Source organism: Coccinella septempunctata, chromosome 2 (genome assembly GCF_907165205.1).
Source record: "Coccinella septempunctata chromosome 2, icCocSept1.1, whole genome shotgun sequence".
Lineage (NCBI taxonomy): Eukaryota > Metazoa > Arthropoda > Insecta > Coleoptera > Coccinellidae > Coccinella > Coccinella septempunctata.
This window is the reverse complement of record NC_058190.1, coordinates 9,819,561-9,846,238: the sequence shown is the minus strand read 5'-3', so window position 1 is coordinate 9,846,238 and position 26,678 is coordinate 9,819,561. Positions and strand designations below refer to the sequence as shown.

General features: G+C 36.8%; 2 protein-coding genes across 2 annotated transcripts in view; both read left to right on the top strand.

Moving 5' to 3' along the window:
* The first annotated feature begins 350 nt into the window (after positions 1-350).
* The window catches only part of LOC123306947, a 28,061-nt gene continuing 1,733 nt past the window's right edge, over positions 351-26,678 (top strand). Inside the window, exons 1-4 of the mRNA XM_044889149.1 lie at positions 351-522; positions 1,451-1,532; positions 6,505-6,540; positions 6,648-6,857. Of these exons, the coding sequence (XP_044745084.1) occupies positions 511-522; positions 1,451-1,532; positions 6,505-6,540; positions 6,648-6,857 (340 nt within the window). The 5' untranslated portion in view covers positions 351-510. The remainder of the gene's footprint in view (positions 523-1,450; positions 1,533-6,504; positions 6,541-6,647; positions 6,858-26,678) is intronic.
* LOC123306720 lies at positions 25,349-26,312 on the top strand. The gene is made up of 2 exons (XM_044888842.1): positions 25,349-25,756; positions 25,810-26,312. Exons 1-2 carry the CDS (start codon positions 25,408-25,410, stop codon positions 25,914-25,916), a joined length of 456 nt encoding a protein of 151 aa, XP_044744777.1. The 5' UTR covers positions 25,349-25,407; the 3' UTR covers positions 25,917-26,312.

The following is a 26,678-nucleotide window of genomic DNA, read 5'->3' as shown; positions in this document are numbered from 1 at the left end:
AGGCTCTACTGATTTTATTTGTAGATAATTACGAAAAAGCCAGGAGGAAGGCGGATGACACCGAAACAGAGGCAGAAAAGGGAAGAGGCAAAAGGAGGAAGAGGAAACCAAAGCTCCAAACTGTGTATGAACCAGAATCCACAAGTGGTTCTGAAATTGATGAAACTTGTATGGTTTTATACAGAATAATTTATTTCATTAGTTCAATGTCTTCAAAATTTGTCACCATCTATTTCCTCTGGAAAATAATGCTTCACCATATTATTCACACATCTGAATTTTATTTTAACTCATGGAAATAGTTAACATTTTTATTATAAGTACTGATATCCAATGATGTAGTTGCAGGATTATTCAATTGATGTTTTTAATTATTTCAAGTCCATATTCACAAATATGAAATACTAACTACTCGACTAATATATATTTTTATAAATTTTAGTACTTGCCGGATTACTAACATTCCCGAGTCCCGAAAAGGATGAGATAAGTAGTGAGACAAACTCATACATGACTTCAAATGTGAGTGTATCTTGAATCGTATTTATGAATATATATACAATATTTATAGGGTGTTTCCAAATTAGACCTTGGAGGAGGTGTTAGTATCACTCATAAGCTGCCGTTTGAGCGATAATTATTTATAACCAAAATTAACAGTTTCCGAGATATTTGAGTTCTTGTGTTTTTCAAAAAATTTCTCACCTTACTTCATTTTTTGTCAATTTTTTTTACGTTGACCAAGTTTGATTATGATTTTGGATTATTTTCATCAGAAAAAGATATGATACGTATGAAAAAAGTGAAACTATCCTGTATTAGATGTTGAAAAAGAATTAGTATGATTTGAAAGTTGATCCCTTTTGATTACTCATTAACTATTTTTCATATTGGACATTCAAAAGGTTGTTTATGAAAAAATTTTTTGAAACAAAACTAGTGACTGCATTCTAACGAAAACTTTTTTAGAGAATGAAGAAGTAATTTAGTAAGTTTTTAAAATAATTTTTTCACACATGGATTGTGGAGTTCGAAAGTTGCAGGCAAATCAATATTAGAAATTGATTTTTCTTTTCTTCATATACCAAATTTTGATTTCTACTTATTCTTTTTCAACATCTAATACAGGAAAGTTTTGCTTTTTTCATATGTATCATATCTTTTTCTGATGAAAATAATCCAAAATTATGATCAAACTTGGTCAGCGTAGAAAAAAATTGACGAAAAATTAAGTAAGGTGAGAAATTTTTTGAAAACACAAAAACTCAAATATCTCGGAAACTGTTGATTTGATAAATATAGCTCAAACGACAGCAAATGAATGATACTAACATCTCCAAGGTTCTCACTTCTGATTTGGAAACACCCTGTATATAAATTGTAAATATGTAATTTTTTACATTTACTGTTATTATGTTTTTTCACCTATTTGACAAAATTTTTTGGACAGCTTTATTCTGCGGTGCTGGCCGTAGGTGGAGAGCCTGATGAAGAGGTGAATCTAGATATGACCATTGTCAACGTCTCAACAGGTATGTATTACTGTAGTGAGAACCATTAAAAGTTTTTATTTAATTGTGATTACTTCACATTTCATGTTAAATCTGGCAACGCCTCCCCTATTGACAACTTTGCGAACCTCAGGGTTGGTGGGGTTCTGTCAGTACCGAGAAGTCGAGAAAGTTTAGAAACGAGTGGGGATGAAGGGATAAAATGAGCGGATTCGGACAGAAAGGGTCTCTTCCACATTACGACGAAAACGAGTGAGTACCTTTTTGAAATAGATTTAACTGTATATTTCTTGTGTGTGAATAAAAATCTAGACTGTAGTGAAAGTGCTCATCTCTCTTTTACCAACCCACAAAATTACCTGTCCGAGATCGAATATTCCTATAAATTCCTATTTCGAAATTCAACATCTGGCGACCGTGACAGGACTTAGTGTAGGAATTCGGAGGTAATTTTTGTTCGAAAATGGATCTAAGGAAGAGGACGATCAGTCGCATCTCCTTCACGAAGGCACTCAGATCCCTGAACGCCTTGATGGATCAAGAAAAATCAAGTACGGTGGAGATTAAATCGGCCTTTGAAGGACTAGAGAGAAGACACCAGGAGCTTGAAGAAATTTCCAAGAAGATCCTAGAAGAAATGTTCATCGCTGAAGATATTGAGGATGAAGATTTAGAAAAGACTTCCGAGGAAAACTTAAGGTACGAGAGCCAATTCTTGACAGCGAGATGCATGTTCGAAGAAAGGATGGCTTCGATTCAAGAAAAGGCTCAAAGTGTCAGCAGCAGTGGAAATTCTACGTCCAGAGCGAGGTGCAATCTTCCAAAAGTGGAACTGGCCAAATTCAGCGGAGATATTCGTGAGTGGCTGAAATTTTGGAGTCTTTTCAGCAAGATTCACGAGGACACTGGACTACGCGATGAGGACAAGTTCCAGTATCTGATGCAGTCAATGGTACCAGGATCCAGAGCAGCAGATCTAGTGAATAGTTACCCTCCGGTAGGGGAAAACTATCAAAAGGCCATCAAAGGTCTGACAAAACGTTTCGGGCGCGAGGATTTGCAAATTGAGGTGTATGTGAGAGAGCTATTGCAATTGGTTCTGGAAAATGCCGTAGCGAAGAAAAAAGTGATCCTCGCTTCGCTTTATGACAGAATCGAGTCATATATTCGGGCGTTAGAAACTCTAGGCGTTACGACAGATAAGTGTGCGGCTATGCTTTATCCGTTGGTTGAATCCTCGTTACCAGAAGACTTATTACGAGTGTGGCAGCGGTCTAACAGTGCAGCTGAAAATGGTAACGTTGGAAAGGCGTCGAATGTGTCAAAAACGCGACTCGATGGACTTATAAGATTCTTGGAATCCGAGGTTCAAAACGAACTGAGAATCTCTATGGCCGTAAAGGGATTCGACATAGGCGGTAAACCGGAACGGGAGCGAAAAGCAGAAAAGAACTTGCCGAGTGCGCGGAATCTGCTTGCTTCGGTAGTGAAAGAGGACAAGTGTGTTTTTTGTGAAAAAACGAACCACATGAGTGAACAGTGCTTCAAAGCGGAAAAAATGCCGCTATCGGAAAAACAAGAAGCGGCAAAAATTAAGCGCGTTTGTTTCGGTTGCTTGAAAAGCGGACATATAAAGAAGCATTGTAGATCGAAATTGAAATGTTCAAAATGCGACAAGAGACACGTGGACATAATGTGCCCGGGACGAAGAAATCGTCCGAGTTCGCGGTCCGATTCAGAAAGCTCGGTAAGTGCAGTCAACATTCCGAAAGAATGCGCTTTAGCTTCATCGGCCGAAATTCCCGCGACTTTCATGCAGACTCTAAGGGTGCGAGTGCGAAATGAAGTGAAGGATGTTGTCGTTCGTGCGTTGATCGACACCGGGTCGCAAAACTCGTATGTGTTGAGTAAACTTGCTGAAAAATTGGATTATAAACCGCATGGACAGCAAGATATGGTGCATTTACTTTTCGGCGGAAGTAAATCGGATGTCGCGACGCACCAGAAGTTCCAAGTGCGTGTCGGGAATCTCGATGGAACATACTGGTGCAATTTTGAAGCGCTCGGCGATAAAGTGATTTGCTCGAATGTACCATGTGTAAAAAGAGGTGCGTGGTTGGAAGAGCTGAAAAAACGGGACGTTATAATGAGCGATGTCGATAGTGAAGAAGAGTGCGTATCCATCCTCATTGGCGCCGATATAGCGGGAAAGTTGCTGACAGGGCGATTACACCAAACAGAAAGTGGATTAACAGCGGTAGAAACACATCTGGGATGGACATTGATGGGTAAAATGCCGCCAAAGGAGAACAACGCTGAAAATAAAGAAAACTTGGCCGTTTTGTCTATCTCCATGTTGACAAAAGATGTGGATATAAAAGATTTATGGTCATTAGATGTTATAGGAATAGACGATCCTATAGATCATAAATCACGTAAGGATCATAACATTCAAGTTGAGCAGAACTTCAAGGAATCTATTGCGAAAAACCCCGAAGGTCGTTATGAGGTAAAACTACCATGGCTGGATTATCACCCCGAGCTCAAGGACAACAAGAGCATGGCCATGCAACGATTGGAAAAAATGGTCAAGAAACTACGAGAGATGCAGAAATTCCAGGAATATGATGGGATATTCCGAGAATGGCTCCACGAGGGGATAATAGAGCAGGTACCAGCACAAGAAATGGACAACTGGGGTGTTTATTTGCCACATCGCCCGGTTTTCAAAGAAGAAGCTACAACAAAGACGAGGCCAATATTCGATGCGTCAGCAGGCAGCCCATCCCTAAATAGCTGTCTGGAAAAGGGACCGAATCTTATCGAAGAAGTCATGGACATTTTATTGAGGTTTAGAGAAGGTAAAATTGGTGTGATTTCTGATATCAAAAAAGCGTTTCTTCAAATAAGTATTGATCCCGAAGATAGGGATTTTTTGAGATTTCTTTGGTATGACGCGCAGGGCAATCTGATAATGTTCAGACACTGTAGGGTAGTTTTTGGTGTTTGTAGCAGTCCATTTATGTTAGGGGCGACCATCAGTCTACATTTAGAAAATTATTTGAAATCAATTGAAAGTGAACGCGGTATATTTGTCTCTGAATACTTTTACATCTCGAAGCTCAAACGTAGTTTTTATGTGGATAATTGTGTAGCGAGTGTGGATAACTTCGAACAATTAGCTGACTTCAAATATAAAGCAAAAGCTGTGATGGAGACAGGTCTTTTTGATTTACGTGGATGGGAATATACTCATGACAATTTGAATAATGTTTGCGGAGTACTTGGCTTGAAATGGGATAAAGAGAACGACACGCTAGCGCTAAATGTTTCGAATATTGAGAAAGTCGCGGTTGACAAAATAACTAAAAGGGTAATTTTATCGGTAGCACATCGCATTTTCGATCCGCTAGGCTTTGTATGCCCGATATCACACGGTCCCAAAATTTTGTTACAGGAAGCGTGGGCAGCTAAAATTGGTTGGGATGAAGAAGTGAACGAAAGTATTAAGAAACGTTTTTTGGTTTGGATCAAAGAATTAACAAAATTGTCGGAAGTAAAGATACCGCGTTGCATGTTAGGCGTCAAGCAATCGGAAACGGACGTAGAAGTAAGTTTACATACCTTTGTCGATGCCAGCAAATTAGCATATGCTGTGGTAATTTTTTTAAGAATTCAAAAGGGTTGGGACGTGCAGCTTCGTTTTGTACAAGCAAAGACTAAAGTTACGCCTGCCAAAAAAGGTGACACGGGTAATTCTATAAGTATACCACGATTGGAATTATTAGCGGCAACGATCGGTGCAAGACTAACTAGGCATATTTTGAACGCCATGGATTTTAAAATAGATAAAGTATTTTACTGGTCAGACTCGTCAACGGTTATCACGTGGATCAATAGGGAAGATAATTGGAGCGTTTTTGTCGCGAATCGGGTCAAAGAAATAAGAAATATTTCGGAAGTTAAGCAATGGCGGCATATTCCGGGCAATATGAATCCTGCTGACTTGCCATCACGAGGATGTACGGTTGATCAGTTATTAGAATCTCGGTGGTGGGAGGGTCCGGATTGGCTCAAAAAGAATGAAGAAAGTTGGCCTAATTTTCCCGATCAAAATATAGACGAAACAGAAGTACTGTCGGAATTGAAGAGATCAAAAATTCAAAATTCCGCCTTAATCGCATTAGCAAGCAGTGATAGGGAAAATATTAATGTAAAAAATGTCAAAGAAGACAAACAAATTAGAACTAGAAGCGGGCGTATTTCCAAAGAACCCAGACGCCTTGATTTGTGAATATATTTTAGGTCTTTTTTTTTGTTTTGTTATTGTTTATATTTCTTTTTGTATTTTCTAATGTTATTTTTGTATTCTAATGTGAGTTTTCGAAAGTGTTTGTACTCGTTTTCACTCAGATTGTTCGTGCTTATGTATTGTTTGTGTTGTTTTTCTTAATGTTAACACCCAATGTCAATGTCCGAATCTTGCAAAGTTGTGAAGTCCTCACTCTTTTCTCGTGTGGGAGGATGTTAAATCTGGCAACGCCTCCCCTATTGACAACTTTGCGAACCTCAGGGTTGGTGGGGTTCTGTCAGTACCGAGAAGTCGAGAAAGTTTAGAAACGAGTGGGGATGAAGGGATAAAATGAGCGGATTCGGACAGAAAGGGTCTCTTCCACATTACGACGAAAACGAGTGAGTACCTTTTTGAAATAGATTTAACTGTATATTTCTTGTGTGTGAATAAAAATCTAGACTGTAGTGAAAGTGCTCATCTCTCTTTTACCAACCCACAAAATTACCTGTCCGAGATCGAATATTCCTATAAATTCCTATTTCGAAATTCAACATTTCAAGTATTTATGCAAAATTTTCAGCTATAATGCAAGATTTGAAAAAAAACTGATGCATATTGCATAAAAAAAAATTTTTATATACACTCATTAATATTTCAATCAGATATGAAATATTATTAATAAGATTTGTTTTTCTGCAGATCAACTTGTGAAATATTTGCAGCTATATGTCAAAGGTGAGAGTATATATGAAGTGGGCTTCAATTGCGGTTATTTCTTTTCCACCCTGTTTAATTTTCATCCTTATTATCAATCAAACTAATTAAAATTCATTTAATTCTAGGAGAGTTTAAGAAAACAAATAAAATGTTGGCGCAAGTCCTCCTGCACTTGGAAAGATTAAATATTGGGAGTTCTTCAGCTTCCTCTAATGCTCCAAGAGAGGATGAGGAGTTGAGAAGCAAGCATATTGTCAGCATTCCCAATCGAAGACTTAGAAATAACGTCGACAATAGAAATGGCAATCTAGAACCCAGGATTGTACACAAAACTGGTGAGTTTTAAGTGCAATGAGTGGAATAAATTTAAGTTAACTTCCACAACAACCATATGCTCTCTAAATGAAATTATATTCTTCACTGAAAACCTTTCAATTCTCCTGTTTCTTGTAAAATCGTTAAAAACACTTTGTGTAATTAAGTTTACCAACATTTTCTGCTTCGGGTTATTTACTTGAAAATAATTGGGGGAGCGTGCTTAAAGGAAAAAATCAGTAGAATTCTGAAAAGAAATTTTTCCTTTAATTTTATAGCCCCGTCCAGCTGGTTGGGGCAAAGCAGAGGAGAAAAAAAGAATTTTCGGCTGAGTAACCTGAAATTGATAAATGCAGTGAAAAGTATAGTATTTCCTGTTGTCAATTATCAAAATATTCATATAATAAGTATACACACATGTAAGTTGGGGTCCGTAATAGAAATATTCCTTACATTGTAGACGCTATGTGGGATAACCGTGCTTTTAATAAGAAATTTTTTTAACAATAGCTAGTGAATGGACCAGACAGGGAAAGCAGGGAAAAATTCGCTGTGAAAAGAACATTCAAAATTAGGTGTCACTGAAGCAGAAATTCGGGAAAAAAGAAAAAAAATCGACATTTTCCAAACATTCGATAAAAAAGCCCAGGAATTTAAGCCAACGGGCACGGCTAGGTCTCGAGCTGCAATCGAAATCCGGCAATATATGGAGGAGCTTCTATTGAATAGAAAAGAAGATCTGTTGAAATGGTGGAGAACCCACGAGTATAATTTTCCCAATTTGAGCAAGCAGGTGAGAAGAAGATTTGGAACCGTGGCTACTTCAGTGCCATGCGAACGCCTCTTTACAAAAACGGGACTAGCAATTTCCGATAGGCGAAACAGGTTATCAGCAAGTAAGGTTAAACAAATAATGTTGATTAATCAAAATAGTTCTTGAATTTTATCAGCTTTATTTTTAATATTTTGTAAATCCACAATGTGATCCTCAATATATATCAATATATTGATATGATATATTCAATAGCCAGATTTTTCATTTTCAATATATGTTTTTTCATCCGGATACTTTTATTACCTATTCCTCCTATGCCAAGTTCGATTTCCTATTTTCCTAATAGCACACAACGTCCATGGGACGTACAATTCATGTCCATTTAACGTCGGAACGTCCATGGACTTGATTTGTATGTCCTTTGGACGTCCGTTTCCGGACAGTTTTAGGACGTCCACGATATATATCCATTGTTAGTCCGATCGGATATCCATTGGATGACCGTGATGGACATAATACGGACTATATGACATATGTCCGTATCATATAGTTCCAAAATAGTCCCTGACCGACTTAATGCAGGCAAAAATATGTCCTTACTGGATATCCGTGATATAACTTATACATATATATTACATGGTCCGTATAACGTCCATCACGTACACCTAGTGGATATCCGGTAGGGACATCTTTTGAATGTCCTCACCGGATATTCACTAGGAGTCCGTAATGGACGTAATATGGACCAAATAACATGTATATATTACATGGTCCGTATAACGTCCTTGACGGACACCTATTGGATATCAGGTAGGGACATCTTTTGAATGTCCATACTGGATATTCACTAGGAGTCTGTAAGGGTCGTAATATGGACCAAATAACATGTATATGTTACATGGTCCGTATAACGTCCATCACGGACACCTAGTGGATATCCGGTAGGGACATCTTTTGAATGTCCAGACCGGATATTCACTAGGATGTTCCAATTGTCAAAGGTCTCATCATAGTTTATTGCATTTCAATGAGAATTCATCTCGAAATTCATTTTCCCATTGCAGATCTCATGATGAACCATCCAGATCAACTAGTTCGACGCAAGCATCTTCCCATTTATCCACTAGTGCTCAACCATATATTCCAGTGCGAGAAGAGGTTGATTCTTCTGCTCAAAATTTGTCTTCTCTTTCAGTACAGTCCTCTAATAATGAAGTGCTTCTAGCTACGGCATGTGTCAAATTGTATAATTCTCACAACCAGACAATTATAGCTCGTTGTTTGACAGACTCAGCAAGTCAAACATCATTTGTAACTGAAGATTTAGTTAAAAACTCAATCTCAAAACTTATGACCAGAAAATTCAAATTTCCGGTATCTCTCAAAGTTGTTCTATGTCAAATAGAATGATTGATCTAAAATTCACTAATTAGTACACACCGACCGAAAATTTAGTGTTTCTTGTGCTGTTCTTAAAACTATAACTTGTAAACAACCACAGTTACCAATTAGTTTGAGTTCTATTCCTATTCCAATGAACATTCAATTAGCAGATATCCATTTCAACACTCCATCTAATGTTGATATACTTTTGGGTGCAGACATATACTTTGACATCATTACTGATGGTATAATTAAATTAGGTCCTGGATTGCCTGTTCTTCAAAATTCACATCTAGGATATTTAATTGCTGGAAATATTCCTCAGTCAGGATGCATGTCTCGTGCAACTCATTTAAATGCATCACAATATTTATTCGAATTCGAATGTACAGAACCTACTGCCAATCCAGATGATATGTTGAATGATACTTTAACCAAATTTTGGGAAATTGAAGAAGTACAAATTCAATCTGAATCTATATTGACTCAAGCAGAGCAACAAGCTGAACAAATATTCAAAGACACAACCATTCGGTTGCCGTCTGGTAGATTTCAGGTTGACCTACCATTCAAAGGTCCAAATGAACCTTCAAAACTAGGTGATTCATTCTCTCAAGCAAAAAAGAGATTTTTAAATTTAGAAAAGAGACTTGAAAGTTTCCCTGAACGAAAGGCCCAATATTCAGAATTCATCAATGAATATTTATCCTTAGGACATGCAGCAATTGTACCTTTAACTCTAACCAATGAATTATCCCTTAACAAATATTTCGTACCTCATCATTGTGTCATTCGTGATCAAAGTATCACAACTAAGCTTCGTGTAAGATGTCTAAAACACTGGTGTGTGCACTTGTCACTTTTTGCAGGCATCAACATTTCAGAAAATCGGGGATATGGGATCAGTTTCGTGGCGGCGCCACCATGTCATTTGCTTCCTTCTATCCTTGTTCTATCAAAGGAAGTCCAAGATACTCTCTCGTTTTATTTTGTTTTTCGTTGATATCGAATATCGATCAACGAGTGCAAAATAAAAACTGGCCCATTTTGTCAGCTGTTAAGGAATATTTGTGATTTACAGTTCAATTTTCTTTGTAAAAACAAATTTGTCAACATTTCAACACTACCGAATAAAGGTTCAAAGGAGTATTTACTGTTCTTCTTCAAGATAATTTCCGTTCGACAAGTTGAATTCGTGAGGGGGGTAATTCAATATGATTTTAATAAAACACAATTGATTGGTCAAATATCCAATATATTCAGTTGATAGAAAGGTAATTTTCACTATATCTATTCAGGAAGAATATTTGAAGAACAAACTCGAATAGATTTATGTATTTCTGATTTTCAATACATGCTCACAATTCACATTACGTATTTCCAATACAGATTCTTTGAAATATTGCTGAAGTTTCCATAAAACTTAGCTATATCGGTCCCGAATGTTCATTCATCTGATTTGGTTCTGCTTCAAATTCCAACAACACCGAATTATTAGCTGTAGTTCTTGATTGTCCATACAGAAACCTGAACTTACTGAACGACATGTTGAATAAATGAATGTTCTACACCCCTTTCTCGAAACTAATACATTTTCACACACCTATAATCGCTTATAAATACAACATATTCGTACGTCGTAGGTTATCTATGGTAGGAAATTATTTTCAAATATCAATTGACAATGCTCTGTCAAATTCTAAACAGCGCTACCTACAGTGGGAAAAACGAAACTGGTCCGATATCCCCACGAAATTAAAAACAATATCGAATCAGTGAATACACCAGAGTTTTAGACATCTTAGCTTCGTGTAGTATTTGATGGTTCTATGAAAACCTCAACTGGTTTTTCTCTTAATGATATTATGCTTAAAGGTTATACTGTACAACCAGACTTATTCGATATATTGATATGTTTTCGTACATTCATGTACGTTCTTATTGCTGACATTGAAAAATGTTTAGGCAAATTCAAATAAATCCTAATCACACATATTTATTGAACATCTTGTGGCGTGACAATCCTCAAGATAAACTGAAGTGTATAGAATTGAAAACAGTTACTTATGGCACAAATTCAGCCCCCTTCTTAAGTACAAGATGCTTAAAAGAACTAGCAATGCAAAATAGGGAGAAATTTCCTCTCGCAAGCGAAGCAATTCTGAACTCCTGTTATGTGGATGTTTTTCTTTTTGGCTGTCATGATGTATCAACTTTGATTGAGGCTCACCATCAACTCACTAATTGCTTACAATCAGCTTGCATATCACTCCACAAATGGGGTTCAAATTCTCAGGAATTCTTAAATTCTATTTCAAAAAATTCTCACAAGGAAAATTATACTTTAGATTCAGGAAAATCTTCAAACAAAATTTTAGGTATGCTATGGGATTCGCGTTCTGATAATTTTAGAATTGCATTGCCAAAATTTTCAATGAAAGAATCTTATAGTAAACGAGAAGTTCTCTCCACCATAGCATCCATTTATGATCCTCTAGGAATCATAAATCCTTTTGTTGTTAGTTTGAAAATTCTCTTGCAAAAAATTTGGATTTCAAAAATTGGATGGGATGAAAACATAAGTTCAAAACTTCTTTTTGATTGGAAGACTGCCTTAAAAGGTCTTTCAATGCTTTCCCAATTAAAAATTCCAAGAACTATTCTTCAATTTGAATCAAAAATTTTACGACATGAAATTCACGGATTTGCCGATGCCAGCTCTCAGGCATATGGAGCCTGTATTTATTTAAGGACAGTCTATTTGAATAAATCTGTCTCTTCAAAGCTGATAACAGCTAAAAGTCGTGTTGCACCATTGAAAATCTTATCTATACCTAAACTAGAATTGATGGGAGTTGTACTCTTATCATAACTAATTTCAAAAATCTCTAATTCATTGTCATCCCACTTACAAAATATTGATTCCATCAATCTATGGTCTGATTCAGAAATAGTGTTAGCATGCAGTGGCGGCGGAAGGCGTAGGCGACGTGGGCGACGGCCTACGGCCTCGCGGCTTGAGGGGCCTCGCGGGCCGAGGAGCCCCTCGCATCAGGTTTATGAAATAAAAACAGTGAACGTGTCTAAATCTAAGGGTTGTGGGTATATCCAGAAAATTGTTCTGCCATTTTCAAGTTCCACCAACATGTTGGTATGATACATATTCCTGTAGCAATCTAAACAAGTAAATTTAAAAGTTCCTTTACTTTACAACATTTGCGTACATTTTCAAACAGTATCAAAGAATATTGATTAGAGTCGAAGAGTTGATTAAGGAGAACCGTTTTAATCTTCAACATTACTACAGAAAGGAAGGAGTAGCCAAAAGTAAAAGAATGTTCTGTCATGAAAACAGCGATTAACATATACATTCACTCAAGAAACTCTATGAAATAGACCGACTTTTTAAAAAGCGCCTATTGTAGAGGTAGAACAAAGATTATAAGTTCTGGTACCGAGTAACTGCCGGGCTAGGGCCCTCACTGCGAGTCGGTGGTCTGTTGGTTTTAATCAGCGCATCAAAGGTCTCTACACGCGACAATTTCGCTCTGCATGAATTGCGCTTTGTTTTAGATACTGCGAAATTTCGCTCGAAGCGAATAATTTTCGCCCGAGTGACTTAACTGTGGACGCTTACCTTGAGGATCCACTACACACCGCTTGAGCTTGACGTCCAACAGCGGGTTTCACAAGACTTTAATTGGGTTATCAACAATGTGACATTAACTCAATTTTCAGAATGAATCCATGAAACCATGAAATTTTTTCATGCTTAAATAGGGATTTAAAAAAAAAGCCATTGAGACTCTCTAAATTGGCGTATATAGTTCATAATTCTATACGACTATAATATTAGGTACTTTCGTTTGCATAAAAAGTGTAGCACTTTTCTACACCCGAGTTGATTCACACCAGTGTAGAGGGGGTGTATTTTATCTACATCTAGTCAAAAGGAGGTGTAGATAAACTACACCTACTCTACATTGCTGTAAATCCAATCAGCAAACGAATACTAAAATCGAGTGTAGAAAAGTGCTATACTTTTTATGCAAACGAAAGAACCTATACTGAATGCACATAACTGAATATGGCTTAGTTCAGATGATAGAGCGTAAACGCGCGATCCACAAACCGCGCGACTAAAGATACAGAGGAGTCAAATATAAATGTTCATATGCGCGTAGACTCCTCTGTATCTTTAGTAGTCCGGTTTCTGGTTCGAATCATCTGAACTAAGCCTTAAGATACAGTGGAGTCTACGCGCGATGTCGCGCGACCATATGAACATTTGTATATGACTCCTCTGTATCTTTAGTCGCGCGGTTTGTGGATCGCGCGTTTACGCACTATCATCTGAACTAAGCCTACTAAATACACTGAGACCTAGTTCAAAGGATCGGCAACCGTTTACGTTTAATTAATTACGCGCGATTATGTAAACGGTTGACCGAGTTCAACACAATCTTGCACTGCGTATGGATCCAATCAGGTTGTTGCCCGTTCATTTGAACTAGTCCTGAGTAGTTATTTTGAAATTTTTTAACTAAGCATGATCTAGCATCTCAGGTGGGCCATGACTTGATAATTAATTAGTTCAGTTAAGTGAGTTAGGCTGAAAGTAGATAATTCTATATTTCTTAAATTTCATTTTTTATTATCAGTCGCTTTCTCATAAAAACGTCCTCTGGCATCACCAGGGGGCCTCGCAAAATGTATCTTGCCCACATCAAATTAAGGTCTTGCGCCGCCACTGTTAGCATGGATCCGATCTCATCCATCCCGTTGGTCTGTGTTTGTTTCTAATAGGGTAGTTCAAATCCAAGAAAATTCAAAAGGTGCCACATGGAGACATATAAGTTCCAAACTCAATCCTGCTGATTTACTCTCCAGAGGTACATTGCCAGCACAATTGATAGTCTCAGATTTGTGGTGGCACGGTCCCAGTTTCTTTTTTCAACCAGACCTTGATTTAACCCTATTCAATGTCAAGGAATTCTTTGGTAATCTTCCAGAGCAAAAGAAAACTGTTCATTTCGTTCAAAACACTTTGGATATTTATGATGTTTTCACACAGTATTCTGATTTATTTCACTTAAAAGGGGTAATGGCCTATTGCCTCAGATTCATTCAAAATTGCAGAAGACCATTCAAAAAATTGATTGATTCGTTATCTGTTACTGAACTCAACTCAGCAGAGATCAAAATTGTTGAAGTTACTCAACGACGGTATTTTTCCTATGAAAAGGAAATATAAGGAACGAAAAGATATTGAAAAACAAAGTTATTCAAAAACTCAATCCATTTATCGATTCCATAGGTATTCTGAGAGTTGGAGGTAGACTCTCAAATGCTATTCTTCCCTTCAATCAAAGATTTCCCATATTACTTCCTTCTAAAAATCATATTTCAACACTTTTGTTGAAATCAGAACATTTGAGACTATTGCATGCAGGCCCTCAAAACCCGCTTTCGAGTATCAGACTTAAATATTGGCCACTAGATGGACTGAGGCCCGGTACTTTCATCTTCGAATAAATTTTATTCACTGTCAATAGATATCTGTCGAATAATTTCCTATCTAAAGGATACCTTATTTCGGTGCTTTCAGATGAAATTATTTGACGAAAAGTAATTCTATGAAAGCACGGTGTACTACTTTTCACTGATTAATGTAAAATAAGACACCGCATTGTAGAAATTGTCATAATTCCAACTAGAAAGCAAATATTTCGTGAAAATTACAAAAAGAATAACCATACATCAAAAATTTTAAAAATTCAACCAATAATGACGTACCAATATTCGATCTATGACAAATATTAAGTTTCAATGACAGATTTATTCGATGAATAACACTATCTGAAACTGAAAATACAGCATTATTACTTATTCTATGAATAAGACTTATCTATCGAATAAATTTATTTATTCCCACGTGAAAGTACCGGCCCTGAGAGAAATAAAGCGTATCATTAATAAATGTCATACTTGTTATAAATTCAAACCACAATTGTGTTCACAATTAATGGGAGATCTTCCGAAGGAAAGGCTTCAAGTATCACGCCCTTTCACAAACACCTCTGTTGACTTTGGTGGTCCTTATTTAATAAAATCTTCTCCGCTGAGAAGGTCTCCACTTATGAAATGCTATATGGCAGTGTTTGTTTGTATGACAACTCGTGCAGTTCACATCGAATTGGTTTCAGGGTTAAGTACAGAGTCATTTCTACTCACTCTAAAAAGATTCATAGCTAGACGTGGAAATCCTTCTATAATATTCTCTGACAATGCCACTAATTTCCTGGGCGCAAAAAACCAGTTGAAGGAATTAAATGAATTCTTCAAAAAACCTGGAACTTCTGAAATATTGCAAAGGTATGCTGTTCAAAACAATATTCAGTGGAAATTTATTCCCCCTCGTTCACCTCATCATGGTGGCCTGTGGAAGGCAGCCATTAAGAGCGCAAAATATCATCTCATAAGAATTATGAAAAATTATATTTTCACTTTCGAGGAATTTAGTACTGTACTAGCCCAGTACTTAATTCACGCCCCATCTGTGGCATTTCCAATGACCCTTCAGATTTTAACGTTTTAACACCAGGACATTTTTTGATAGGGACTTGTTTGACAACTTATCCAGAAAAAGATATCACTTGTTCTCCAATGAATAGATTATCGCTTTGGCAGAAATGCGGCCAAATTCAACAGCATTTCTGGGCACGTTGGAAAACCGACTACTTGAATAGATTACAAAATAGACCTAAATGGTTCATTCCTTATAATAATATTCATGTAAATGATATTGTATTATTGAAGGATGAAACAACACCTCCACTCAAATGGCCACTAGCACGTGTTATTGAATTGATTAAGGGCAAAGACTCACGCGTTCGTATTGTCAAAGTTAAAACTCAAGGAGGAACATTCACTAGATCAATCACTAAAATATGCCCTCTTCCATATTGCGATAACAATATTGAATCTTAATATGAAGTGATAAAATATATCGTAATTTTAGGAATCTTTATTTTCAATTCTCAACCTCAACGGTTCAGCCCGGGGAGTATGTTTAATTTTCATTAAAATAGCGTGCGTGTTCATGTCATATTAGTTACTAGGGTGATTCGTTAATATAAAAAGAGTCGAAAATACATCAGTCAATTCATCAGAAGCTTTTCAATTTTCTATCCTAAAATAATCAATTTTTAAAAAGAATATTCGTTGAGTGACCAGGACCGACCTACAGTATTGTTCAATTCTTCGTTCCCTAATAAAAACCAGCAACACAAATATTTATGTGTTCATCTTATTGAATGGATATATGGATTATTAGGGCGAATTTTGAGAAGAAATAAAACTTCTCATGAACAATATACTGTAAGAAATCGAATACACGAATATGGTGAGCCGCTGCCGGTCAAAGGGGATAAGCGCTGAGTAAACATAAACGACAGCCGAGATTTGAAGCTGTGGTACTCAGGCAATTCGATTGGAAGATCCCTTCGTGCTCGGATGTACAAGCCGCTCGATATTTCTTGTGTTTACGAAAATAAATGATTAAGTTTGGAATTCTTGAGTTTCATTTCTAACATCAGAAGTGGGATTGTGCCTATCGTTCATAGTGAACTGTTATTTTGTGACTTGTGTTGTTGTATTGTTACAAAAACGATAATTACTAAGACTGCTTTCGAGCTTTTATGGACATTTACGAATACTGAGTGGTTATTACGTCGTATCCTGAAATTTTATCCTGGACTGTGTGTTTACAAGACAAGTGAAAAAAAAAATGGCATCATCGGATGGCGATTCGACTCAAAGCTTACTGGCGGAGTTAGTCAAAGTTCTACAATCGCAGAGATCTGGTGAACAGGTAGATTTACCGTATTTCAAACCCGAAATTAATGAATCGAATAAATGGGTGAGTTATGTTGAGACTATTAAGCATGAAGTAGGGTGGTCTGATGTTCAAACCTTGGCAAGGATTGGTCGATTTTTATTGAATGAAGCGAAAAGATGGTTTGAACGTTGGAATCCCGACAACAGAGACTGGGCTACTTTCCGTATCGATTTCATCGAAGCATTTCCTCCGAAAAGGAATCTTGGCCGTATGTTGGAAGAGGCAGTTAAATTCACAAGTGCTTGTGTAAACACTTATGAAACTTATGTGCATGAGAAGTCAGCTTTATTAAATAATTTACGCGCTAACTGGAGTGAAGGAGATCGAGTAGAATTGATTGTTTATGGAATTTCAGAGCTTGAGATACGAAATGCCGCAATGAATGCTAACTGTCGCACTATTTCCGAGTTGTTAGTTTTCTTGTCATCGTTCGTTAAACCTTCACGATATAACGATGGACAGCAACGAATGATTGGTTATGAGTCATCTCTCAAAAGAAAATATCCTTTTTCCGACAAGAAAGGAAGCAGTTTCAAAATTTCTAAGAAGTGTTACCAATGTGGTAAAATGGGACATGTTCAAGCAAATTGTCGTGTTAAAGACAACAAATTTCAATCAGATAACAAAAGATTCCCTGTTAATGACCAAGGTGTTCCTAGTACATCTCAAAATCACGAGAGTTGTAGTTTTTGTGCTAAGAAGGGTCACAATATTTCAAATTGTTTTACGAAAGCTGACCTTTCTCTTATTTCAGACAAGTACACTCATTTATTCCAAAATAAAGTAACCGGATGTAATATAATTCTGAAAGGACTTAGTAATGTAACCATTGAAGCAACAAAAAAATTCGTTGGTTTCACAAACATCTCTGATGTGAACATTCCAGTTACTTACGTTTTTGTATCTGCTAAGAGTCTTGATTACGATGTTTTGATTGGACGTAATATTTTCGAAGATCAGAGTCTTGTTACCATTACGGATCATGAAGGATCGCGCATCGTACGTCGTGAGTTGCCTGGAATCAACCGGATTTCTGAGAGTTTCGATTCTGAAATAACTGAGATTGATGTACCTGCTGAGTACCTGGATGATCTCCAAATTATTCTTCGAGATTTTAGTGGCATGATAACAACTGGAAATAAAGTAGGCGCGGTAAACAATGTGAGTCTTCAGATACGCCTATCAGAAGATACTGTAGTTGCTCGTAATCCTTATCGATTATCCGCTACCGAAAGGGAAGCTGTTCGTGAAATCACAAACGATTTGATGGCGAACAACATTATACGTCCTAGTGAATCACCCTTTGCAAGTCCAATACTATTGGTGAGAAAAAAGGATACATCCTTCAGAATGTGCGTCGACTATCGTGAACTTAACCGAATTACTATTAAAGATCGATTTCCCATGCCATTAATTGAGGATCAGTTGGATAGGTTAGGAAAAGGATGTTATTTCACATCTTTGGATATGGCTTCCGGTTTCCACCAAATACCGATACATGAAGAATCCATTCCGAAGACTGCTTTTGTGACACCTGATGGTCATTTCGAATACCTTCGTATGCCCTTCGGTCTAACCAATGCACCGGCTGTATTCCAGAAGTCTGTCAATCGAGCCCTTGGAAATTTGAAAGATACTATTGCATTAGTTTATGTGGACGATATTCTCATTCCTAGTGCCACCCCGGAAGAAGGTCTTACCAACTTAAGACGCGTCCTGGAAGCACTTAGTTCTGCTGGTTTTTCTCTGAAAATAAAAAAATGCCACTTCCTGCAACCAAGCTTAGAATACCTTGGGAGAGAAATATCAGGTGAAGGTGTAAGACCAGGGAAAGCCAAGGTCGAAGCGCTAATGAAGTCGCCAATTCCAACAAATGTCAAGCAAGTTCGTCAATTTATGGGTCTAGCAGGGTATTTCAGGAAATTTGTCCCAGAATTCGCTAGTAAAACGGCATGTATAACTCGCCTGACGAAACAAGGAATTCCCTTCCAATGGGGAGAAGAGCAGGAGGAAGCAAGAAAATATGTCATTGATCATCTGACATCAAGGCCTCTGCTCGTTGTTTATGATCCAGAAGCACCCACAGAGCTGCACACCGATGCTAGCAGTATTGGATATGGTGCCATACTTATACAAAAACATGAAAACCAGCCAAAGGTTGTAGCTTATTTCAGTAGAAGGACAACAGACAGTGAATCGAAGTATCACTCATACGAGTTAGAAACTCTGGCAATAGTGCAAGCACTCAAACACTTTCGAACTTATTTGCTTGGGATCAAATTCACCATAGTCACAGATTGCAATTCCGTTAAGGCAACAGCTACTAAAAGGGATCTTATTCCTCGAATAGCCCGCTGGTGGGTTTACCTTCAAGATTTCGATTTTGAGATAAAGTACCGTAAAGGAAGCAATCTTCCACATGTGGATTATCTGAGTAGAAATCCTGTAAACACAATACGCCGAGTTTCGCATAATAACTGGGCTTACATTGAACAGAAGGGAAACGAGGAAGTTCAAAACATGTTGGAACAGCTAAGGAATGGAGATCTCGACTCTAACCAATACACTGAAAAGGATGGAATGTTGTACCACAAGCACCACAACCCAGATGGAACAATGAATCTGCAGTGGTTTGTTCCTAGACAAAGTCGCTTAGGGTTACTCCATAGACCTATAAAACACATGGACGCGCCCTTTCAGTGAGTTTCAATAGCCACGAGTGCGGCCAACATGAGATGGAGCTAGTATGGGCAAAATGGTATTAATTTCCGAGCTATATTTGTATATTGGCGCCCGTTAGAGATAAAAACAAGTACCTATAATCGAATATAAAAAATTGAAAGAATATTAGTATCATTTAGATTGCGTTTAATTATCCAATTAGAACTAAAGAGCACAATTTTTGCTTTCGGCAACTATTCCTCGGAAAATACAACAGATAAGTTCATGAAAAGTTTGTAAATAAATTGTTCTGAATAAAAACAATTGAGCACATTTTTAGCCAACACAATATTCTGATTTCTTGTTCAATATCTGAAAAAATATTTCATTGATCAATATTGATCAAAAGGTTGAAAAATAGACATTTCAATCAGCATACTAATTTTCTCTTCTAATCTCAAGTGCTTCTTGAGTATTATTTTAGCTAGATGAGAAAAGAATTGACATACATTTATTGATTTGAAATGAATAATTCAACTATGATATAATAAATCGATTAATACATTCGAAGTTACTATACCTGTGAAATTTCCCTTTATCTGTTTTTTCAACTCATTTCGTACTATTAATTGCACTCTACGAAGACACCATTATTACTTTCATAATAGAAAAAGGATACGACATTCAAAGTTGATCTAAAATTGATGAGAAAATTCTGAAAATTTCGATAAATACAAAGTTCAAACGAATGTTTTTCCCATACTAGCTCTATCTTATTTCGGCAGCACCCCCTCTCTCTCTACGCCGTGTCCATGTGTTTAATATGTCTATGGGTTACTCCGTATCTTCCATGACGAGCAGTGTCATATCGGCGATGATAAAACTTACCAGTCGATAGCTGCAAATTTTTGGTTTCCACGAATGAGACACTTCATCAAATGTTATGTTAGGCATTGTGTAATATGTGCAGTAAAAAAGACAAGAACAGGACCACTACAAGGTTTTGTACATCCAGTAGAGATTCCCAAAGAACCATTTCACACCTTACATTTGGATTGTTTAGGACCATTACCTGTGTCTACTGACGGTTACAAGCACATTTTGGTTATCGTTGATAGTTTTACGAAATATTGCATTTTGATGCCAATGAAAAGTGTGACCACCGCAGAAACTCGCGAAAAATTAGAAACTGTGTTATCATTATTTGGAACCCCTAAACGAGTTATAATGGATGCCGCTACGTCGTTCAAGAATATAACTTTTCCAAAGTATCTGGAGAATTGGAATATCGAGCATCATTATGTTACGCCAGACATACACAGAGGAAATGGACAGGTGGAACGCTATATGAGAACCATTAGGAATTTATTGAGAATTGAAACTCGAGTAAAGGCAGAATGGCCGAGTGGTTTATGGAAAATCCAGCTTGTTCTTAACACAACTGTGCAGAAATCAACTAATTCGACTCCACAGCAATTACTCTTGGGAATCCAAAGTTCGACACCATTGATACAGGCGTTATTGAAAAATGTGTCAAAGGATCTGTCTTCAATGAGAAACCGAGATTTGGATAGACAGCGAGTAGCAGAAAAATTGTCCTCGACACGTGATCTGAACGATGTTAATAAGAGAAGAAGAGATAACGTTCAGTACTCGCCTGGTGACTTTGTGCTGATGCACCGTGATTCTCAGATGCACATTAGTAAAAGCGATTATGAGTTTCTGGGTCCATACGAGGTGGTGAACTGCCTGGATAATGGACGCTATGAAATTAAGAAGATTGGCACGAACATCGTGACGAAAGCAGCCAAGGAGCAGCTCAGACGATGGCCTACACAATGGGCTTTGAATGTTGACATGAATGAAGTATTGGATTTTCTGGAGTCAGAAAGTGACTCAGTTGAAAGAGAAGGTTAGTGTAGAAACATTAATGCTGTTATTGCATTGTCAGTCTCTGTCCCGTTAGTGGTAGAGCTGAGAGATGGCTGAGGTCATTACAGGTTCAATTTTGATTTTGTCAGTCTCTGTCCCGTTAGTGGTAGAGCTGAGTGATGGCTGAGGTCATTACAGGTACAATTTTGATTTTTGTCAGTCTCTGTCCCGTTAGTGGTAGAGCTGAGAGATGGCTGAGGTCATTACAGGTTCAATTTTGATTTTGTCAGTCTCTGTCCCGTTAGTGGTAGAGCTGAGTGATGGCTGAGGTCATTACAGGTACAATTTTGATTTTGTCAGTCTCTGTACCCTTAGTGGTAGAGCTGAGTGATGGCTGAGGTCATTAGAGGTACAATTTTGATTTTGTCAGTCTCTGTACCCTTAGTGGTAGAGCTGAGTGATGGCTGAGGTCATTACAGGTACAATTTTGATTTTGTCAGTCTCTGTCCCGTTAGTGGTAGAGCTGGGTGATGGCCGAGGTCATTACAGGTATAATTTTGATTGATGTTTGTCAGTCTCTGTACCCTTATTGGTAGAGCTGAGTGATGGCTGAGGTCATTACAGGTATAATTTTGATTTTTGTCAGTCTCTGTACCCCTGGTGGTAGAGCTGAGTGATGGCTGAGGTCATTACAGGTATAATTTTGATTTTTGTCAGTCTCTGTCCCGTTAGTGGTAGAGCTGAGAAATGACTGATGTCTTTACAGGTGTAATTTCGATATTTGTCTGTCTCTGTAACGTAAGTGATAGAGCAGGGTAATGGCTGAGGTCATTACAGATATAATTTTGATTATGTGAGACTCTGACCAGCAAGTGGTACAGCTGATTGATAGCTGAGGTATTTACGAGTATAATTTGATAAGAGCAGAGTGATGATCGAGATTATCACTGAATTGTATGTCTCTGGGTCTCAGTCCCGTGAGTGATTGAGCCAGGTGAAAGAAAAAATAATATTTCTTTTTCACAGATAGGTCTTCTGGAGAAAAATGCGTCGAGAGCGTCGCAGTTGTCAGGAAGGCCGTGTAAGAAATCGAATACACGAATATGGTGAGCCGCTGCCGGTCAAAGGGGATAAGCGCTGAGTAAACATAAACGACAGCCGAGATTTGAAGCTGTGGTACTCAGGCAATTCGATTGGAAGATCCCTTCGTGCTCGGATGTACAAGCCGCTCGATATTTCTTGTGTTTACGAAAATAAATGATTAAGTTTGGAATTCTTGAGTTTCATTTCTAACAATACATAGATTGATATTTCCAGCACAGGAAAAAAAATGGAAATACATAAGCTATAATTATGGCAATGAATATATGAGCAGAGGTAAAATGTCAATAGGGTCACATATCTCTGTAAGACAATAATTATAATAAACAGAAATAATATTGTTCATAGGAAATGAAGTTGAAATTAAAAATCTATCAATACAAGAAAAAATTAAATATGCAATTCAATTAGTATATACCACTCTGCAATATCAAAAGCTATAAATATTGGAATAATTATAATAAATACTACAATTTTGTTGTGAAAAAGTAGATGCTGTCCATGTTTTCGGTCTCATTTGACCTAATCAGAACAACACAACTAATGCCTGCTTATGAAGCATAAAACTGACAATAATTATAATAAATACTACAATTTTGTTGTGAAAAAGTAGATGCTGTCTATGCTTTCGGTCTCATTTGACCTCAACAACACAACTAATGCCTGCTTATAAAGCATAAAATAAAAATTAAAAATATTAAATACATTAACATAAAAAAATGCAGTTGAAATTATTATATGTTCAGAAATCTTCAACATTATCCAAACAGGACACAATGTTTATTGGGAGTCGGCCATAGAAATCAAAAACAGCATGCCAAAGCTTAGAATGCATGAATAATTTGGAAAAGAAAAAATAAGTTGCCCAAAGACCTATGTGGATTTTATATTTTCCTGCAGGAAAGATTTCAAAGTGTTTAAACAACGACTCCCTGTTTTATCTTCCTCACAGTTAGATCCCCAGCACGTGGTTGATTGAGAGATTTGGAGAAAATTGAGAAAATATACATTCAACTATGATAGAGAGATGTAGAGCAGAATATTGCAAATGTAATTGTGAGAAAATGCATAGCGATGGAGTGAATGTTGAGAGGAAAATTATGTAGAATGATATTTTAACGTGACACATGCAAAAAATGATTACATTTTTTGTAACAACACAACTCTTGAGATGTTGATCGATTGATTATTGTAATATAAAATAATATTATTAGATTTGAGCTGACTGAAAAAGTTGAGAGTGCACTGAAAAATCACGTTAAGAATTCACACCAAGTTCCAATTCACTTGAGCGAACGAAGAATCGAGAATCGAATGAATTGAATTGAGCAGATTCAACAGGTTCCACCGGTTTTTTTGAGCAGCTGATTGACAGCGATTTTAAGGTTACGTTCACAGAAGCATGTAACGATAAACGTATACTCTATTCACTTTTATTTTAGCAGACGGTTGGCCATGGAAATTTGACACATTTCACTCTGTATAGTACGAAAATGTGGGGTTATGACGCTTGTCAAAACATTTTTGGTTTTTAAATCAACGCTATGTTGCCCATTCTATGTAAAAGTTTCTGTTATTACGTATTTATCACAATGTCGAATCTCTTCGGATAATATGTGACGAACATAATTGAAGTTTATACAAATTGATTGAAGGCATACCAAATCCAGATATTTGCATGGAAAATACAAGAGATCAGTATAATATGCACTAGCTTGAGGAGAGTTAATGTTCGTTATCTTCTTTGGCTAAAGTTTGAATACGTTACATCAGTTGTAGATTTCAAAAATATTAAACCGAAGATGAAATGCATATGATGCAGTGGTTGGGAATGGGTATCTCCCGAAGGAATTAACAGATAATTACAAGAATGTTAAATTCTTCAACAAAAATCATCTTGCATCAATATAAGTAAAAGGAATTAAAGGAAGTTTCAAGTCAAGATGAAGTTCACCTTTGAACAAAAATTTCACATGAATAAACAATCAACAGGACAACTGTCGCGTATTTGTGGCTGTTCATCTTAATACATTGATATAATAATAATAATTAGGTATTTATTGGTACCTTAAGACATTCACAATGTATAGGACAAGTAAAATGAAAAATAGAAAAATCAATTTTCGGGAACTTATTCTACGATGACATTAATCGAAAATCCTGTAGTAAACTTTTCGTATTAATTCACTCAAGCATAAAATTCCCAAATGCCACCACTTTTTTGGGTCTCCCAATAGAAGGAAATTCTTTGTCATTCTCTTCATTCACAATCTTTCGGATTGTGGAAATATTCAGCTGAAATATAAGTCGTTTGGATTCAGATGAAACATTATATAAATTCTTTTACATCAAATATGTTCGCTACCGTCTGACGTAGTGTGGTTTTTAGAATATCAGGGTATAACTTTTTGAATGAGTGGACCTGAATTCTTAATAGCACTTCCTGAAACCCTGTCTCTTTTTTTCAATCACTTTCGGCATTTTCGTAATAAAAATTGATATTAGTTGTGGCAACGGCGTTATGACATTAACGACATTTCATGAGTGCCAACCTTACTCCGTTCTAGTTACAAAAACTTGAGAAAATTATTTCATGGCCAACCGACTGCTAAAATAAATTTGAATGGAGTATAGTCACTGAGTTGATAGAGTTGTGCACCGAGTGATAGAGTTGGGTTAAAAATTACTCCAATTTTCAACAATGTGTCTCTGCAATGTGAAAACATTAGAAATCTTCTGTGATTTCTGTGGTGGACAAAACAAAAATTATACATTGCTCAGATAGGTGCATTACTTATTCCACACAAAGCTTCGCTTCGAATCAATTAAGGTTGCATTTCCTATAAAAGGCCATTCGTACCTTGAGTGCGACAAAAATATGGCGCTTATAAACACAAAAGCTAATGCTGAAATTCCAGCTGACTGGATGGAAATTATTGAGTCGGCCAGATGTAAACCTTCTCCATTCAAAGTAATACCAGTGGACAATTCTATTACTCGTGATTGGATTGCCTTTTTTGAAAAATCATATTTAAGAAAATGCCCATTTCCATCACGCCCTATTAGAGAACTCGAAATAAGAAAATCTCATCCAAGAATGATCTTTCATCGGGATACATTCAATGGTCCTTGGTGTTCAACAGTAGTGACTCCTGCCCAACGAAAAACCATTAGGGGCCCCCCACTGCAACCTGGTGAATTTGTTCATCCATCGAGAGCTTACGATGGTGAGGCACTAAATTATACCTAGAATATTTTTTATAGCTTATTTATTTCACAGGACCTTTGACTCTTTCGAAAGAGAAACATAAAGATCTTATGGCATTGAAGAAATTTTGCAGACCAGAAGCCAAAGAATTTTTTGAAGCCTTGAAACAGCCAGATTGATGGACTACGGATTTGGATGTTTATTTTGAGTTCAATTTACTTCTATTCTATATTTTTCCAAGATTACTTCAAATTTAACTCATGTTTATTTTATGTACTTATAAGTTTATCTGCATTAAATCATTTCAGTTGCAGTATTTTCCAGAAATTGTCTCGTTCTTTCCCATCCCAAACCAGCGTCCATCTGTTTGGATGACTGTGAGCAATATTTCAGACTTCTAATCAAGTGAAAAGTAATTAAAGTTGAAGAAAAATACTTTGAACTAATCATATAACGTTTAAAAAACAAAGCAAAATACTGCAAAACAAAATTACGGAGTATTGAACACAAAAATAGACCTACTGGATAAAATGTTTTTTCGCACTTGGCACGTTCTTCCCCTTGGCGCTTCATATAAATTTGTTCTGTATGATGAAAAATATTTTCAATAAAACTTATTACCGTGTGAGTTCATTTGCTCAGCAATTTATTCCCATGAATTATTTCTAACATTATGATCCCTGTATACATCTAAATTCATATCATATAGAACAGGATGTCGTTTTACCAACTCAATTAATTGTTCGTCGGTCATTTCGTTTAATAAATGCAGAAAATAATATTAAATTGGCATAAAATCCATTTGACAATTTGAAGATAAGAGAACATAGAAAAACTAATCCCTGTAAATGGGCAATGTACGTACCAAAGAGGAAGAATAATCCAAATGATGGAAATAGCCCGACAAATTCTTCTACAATTCATACAAAACGTATTTTGGG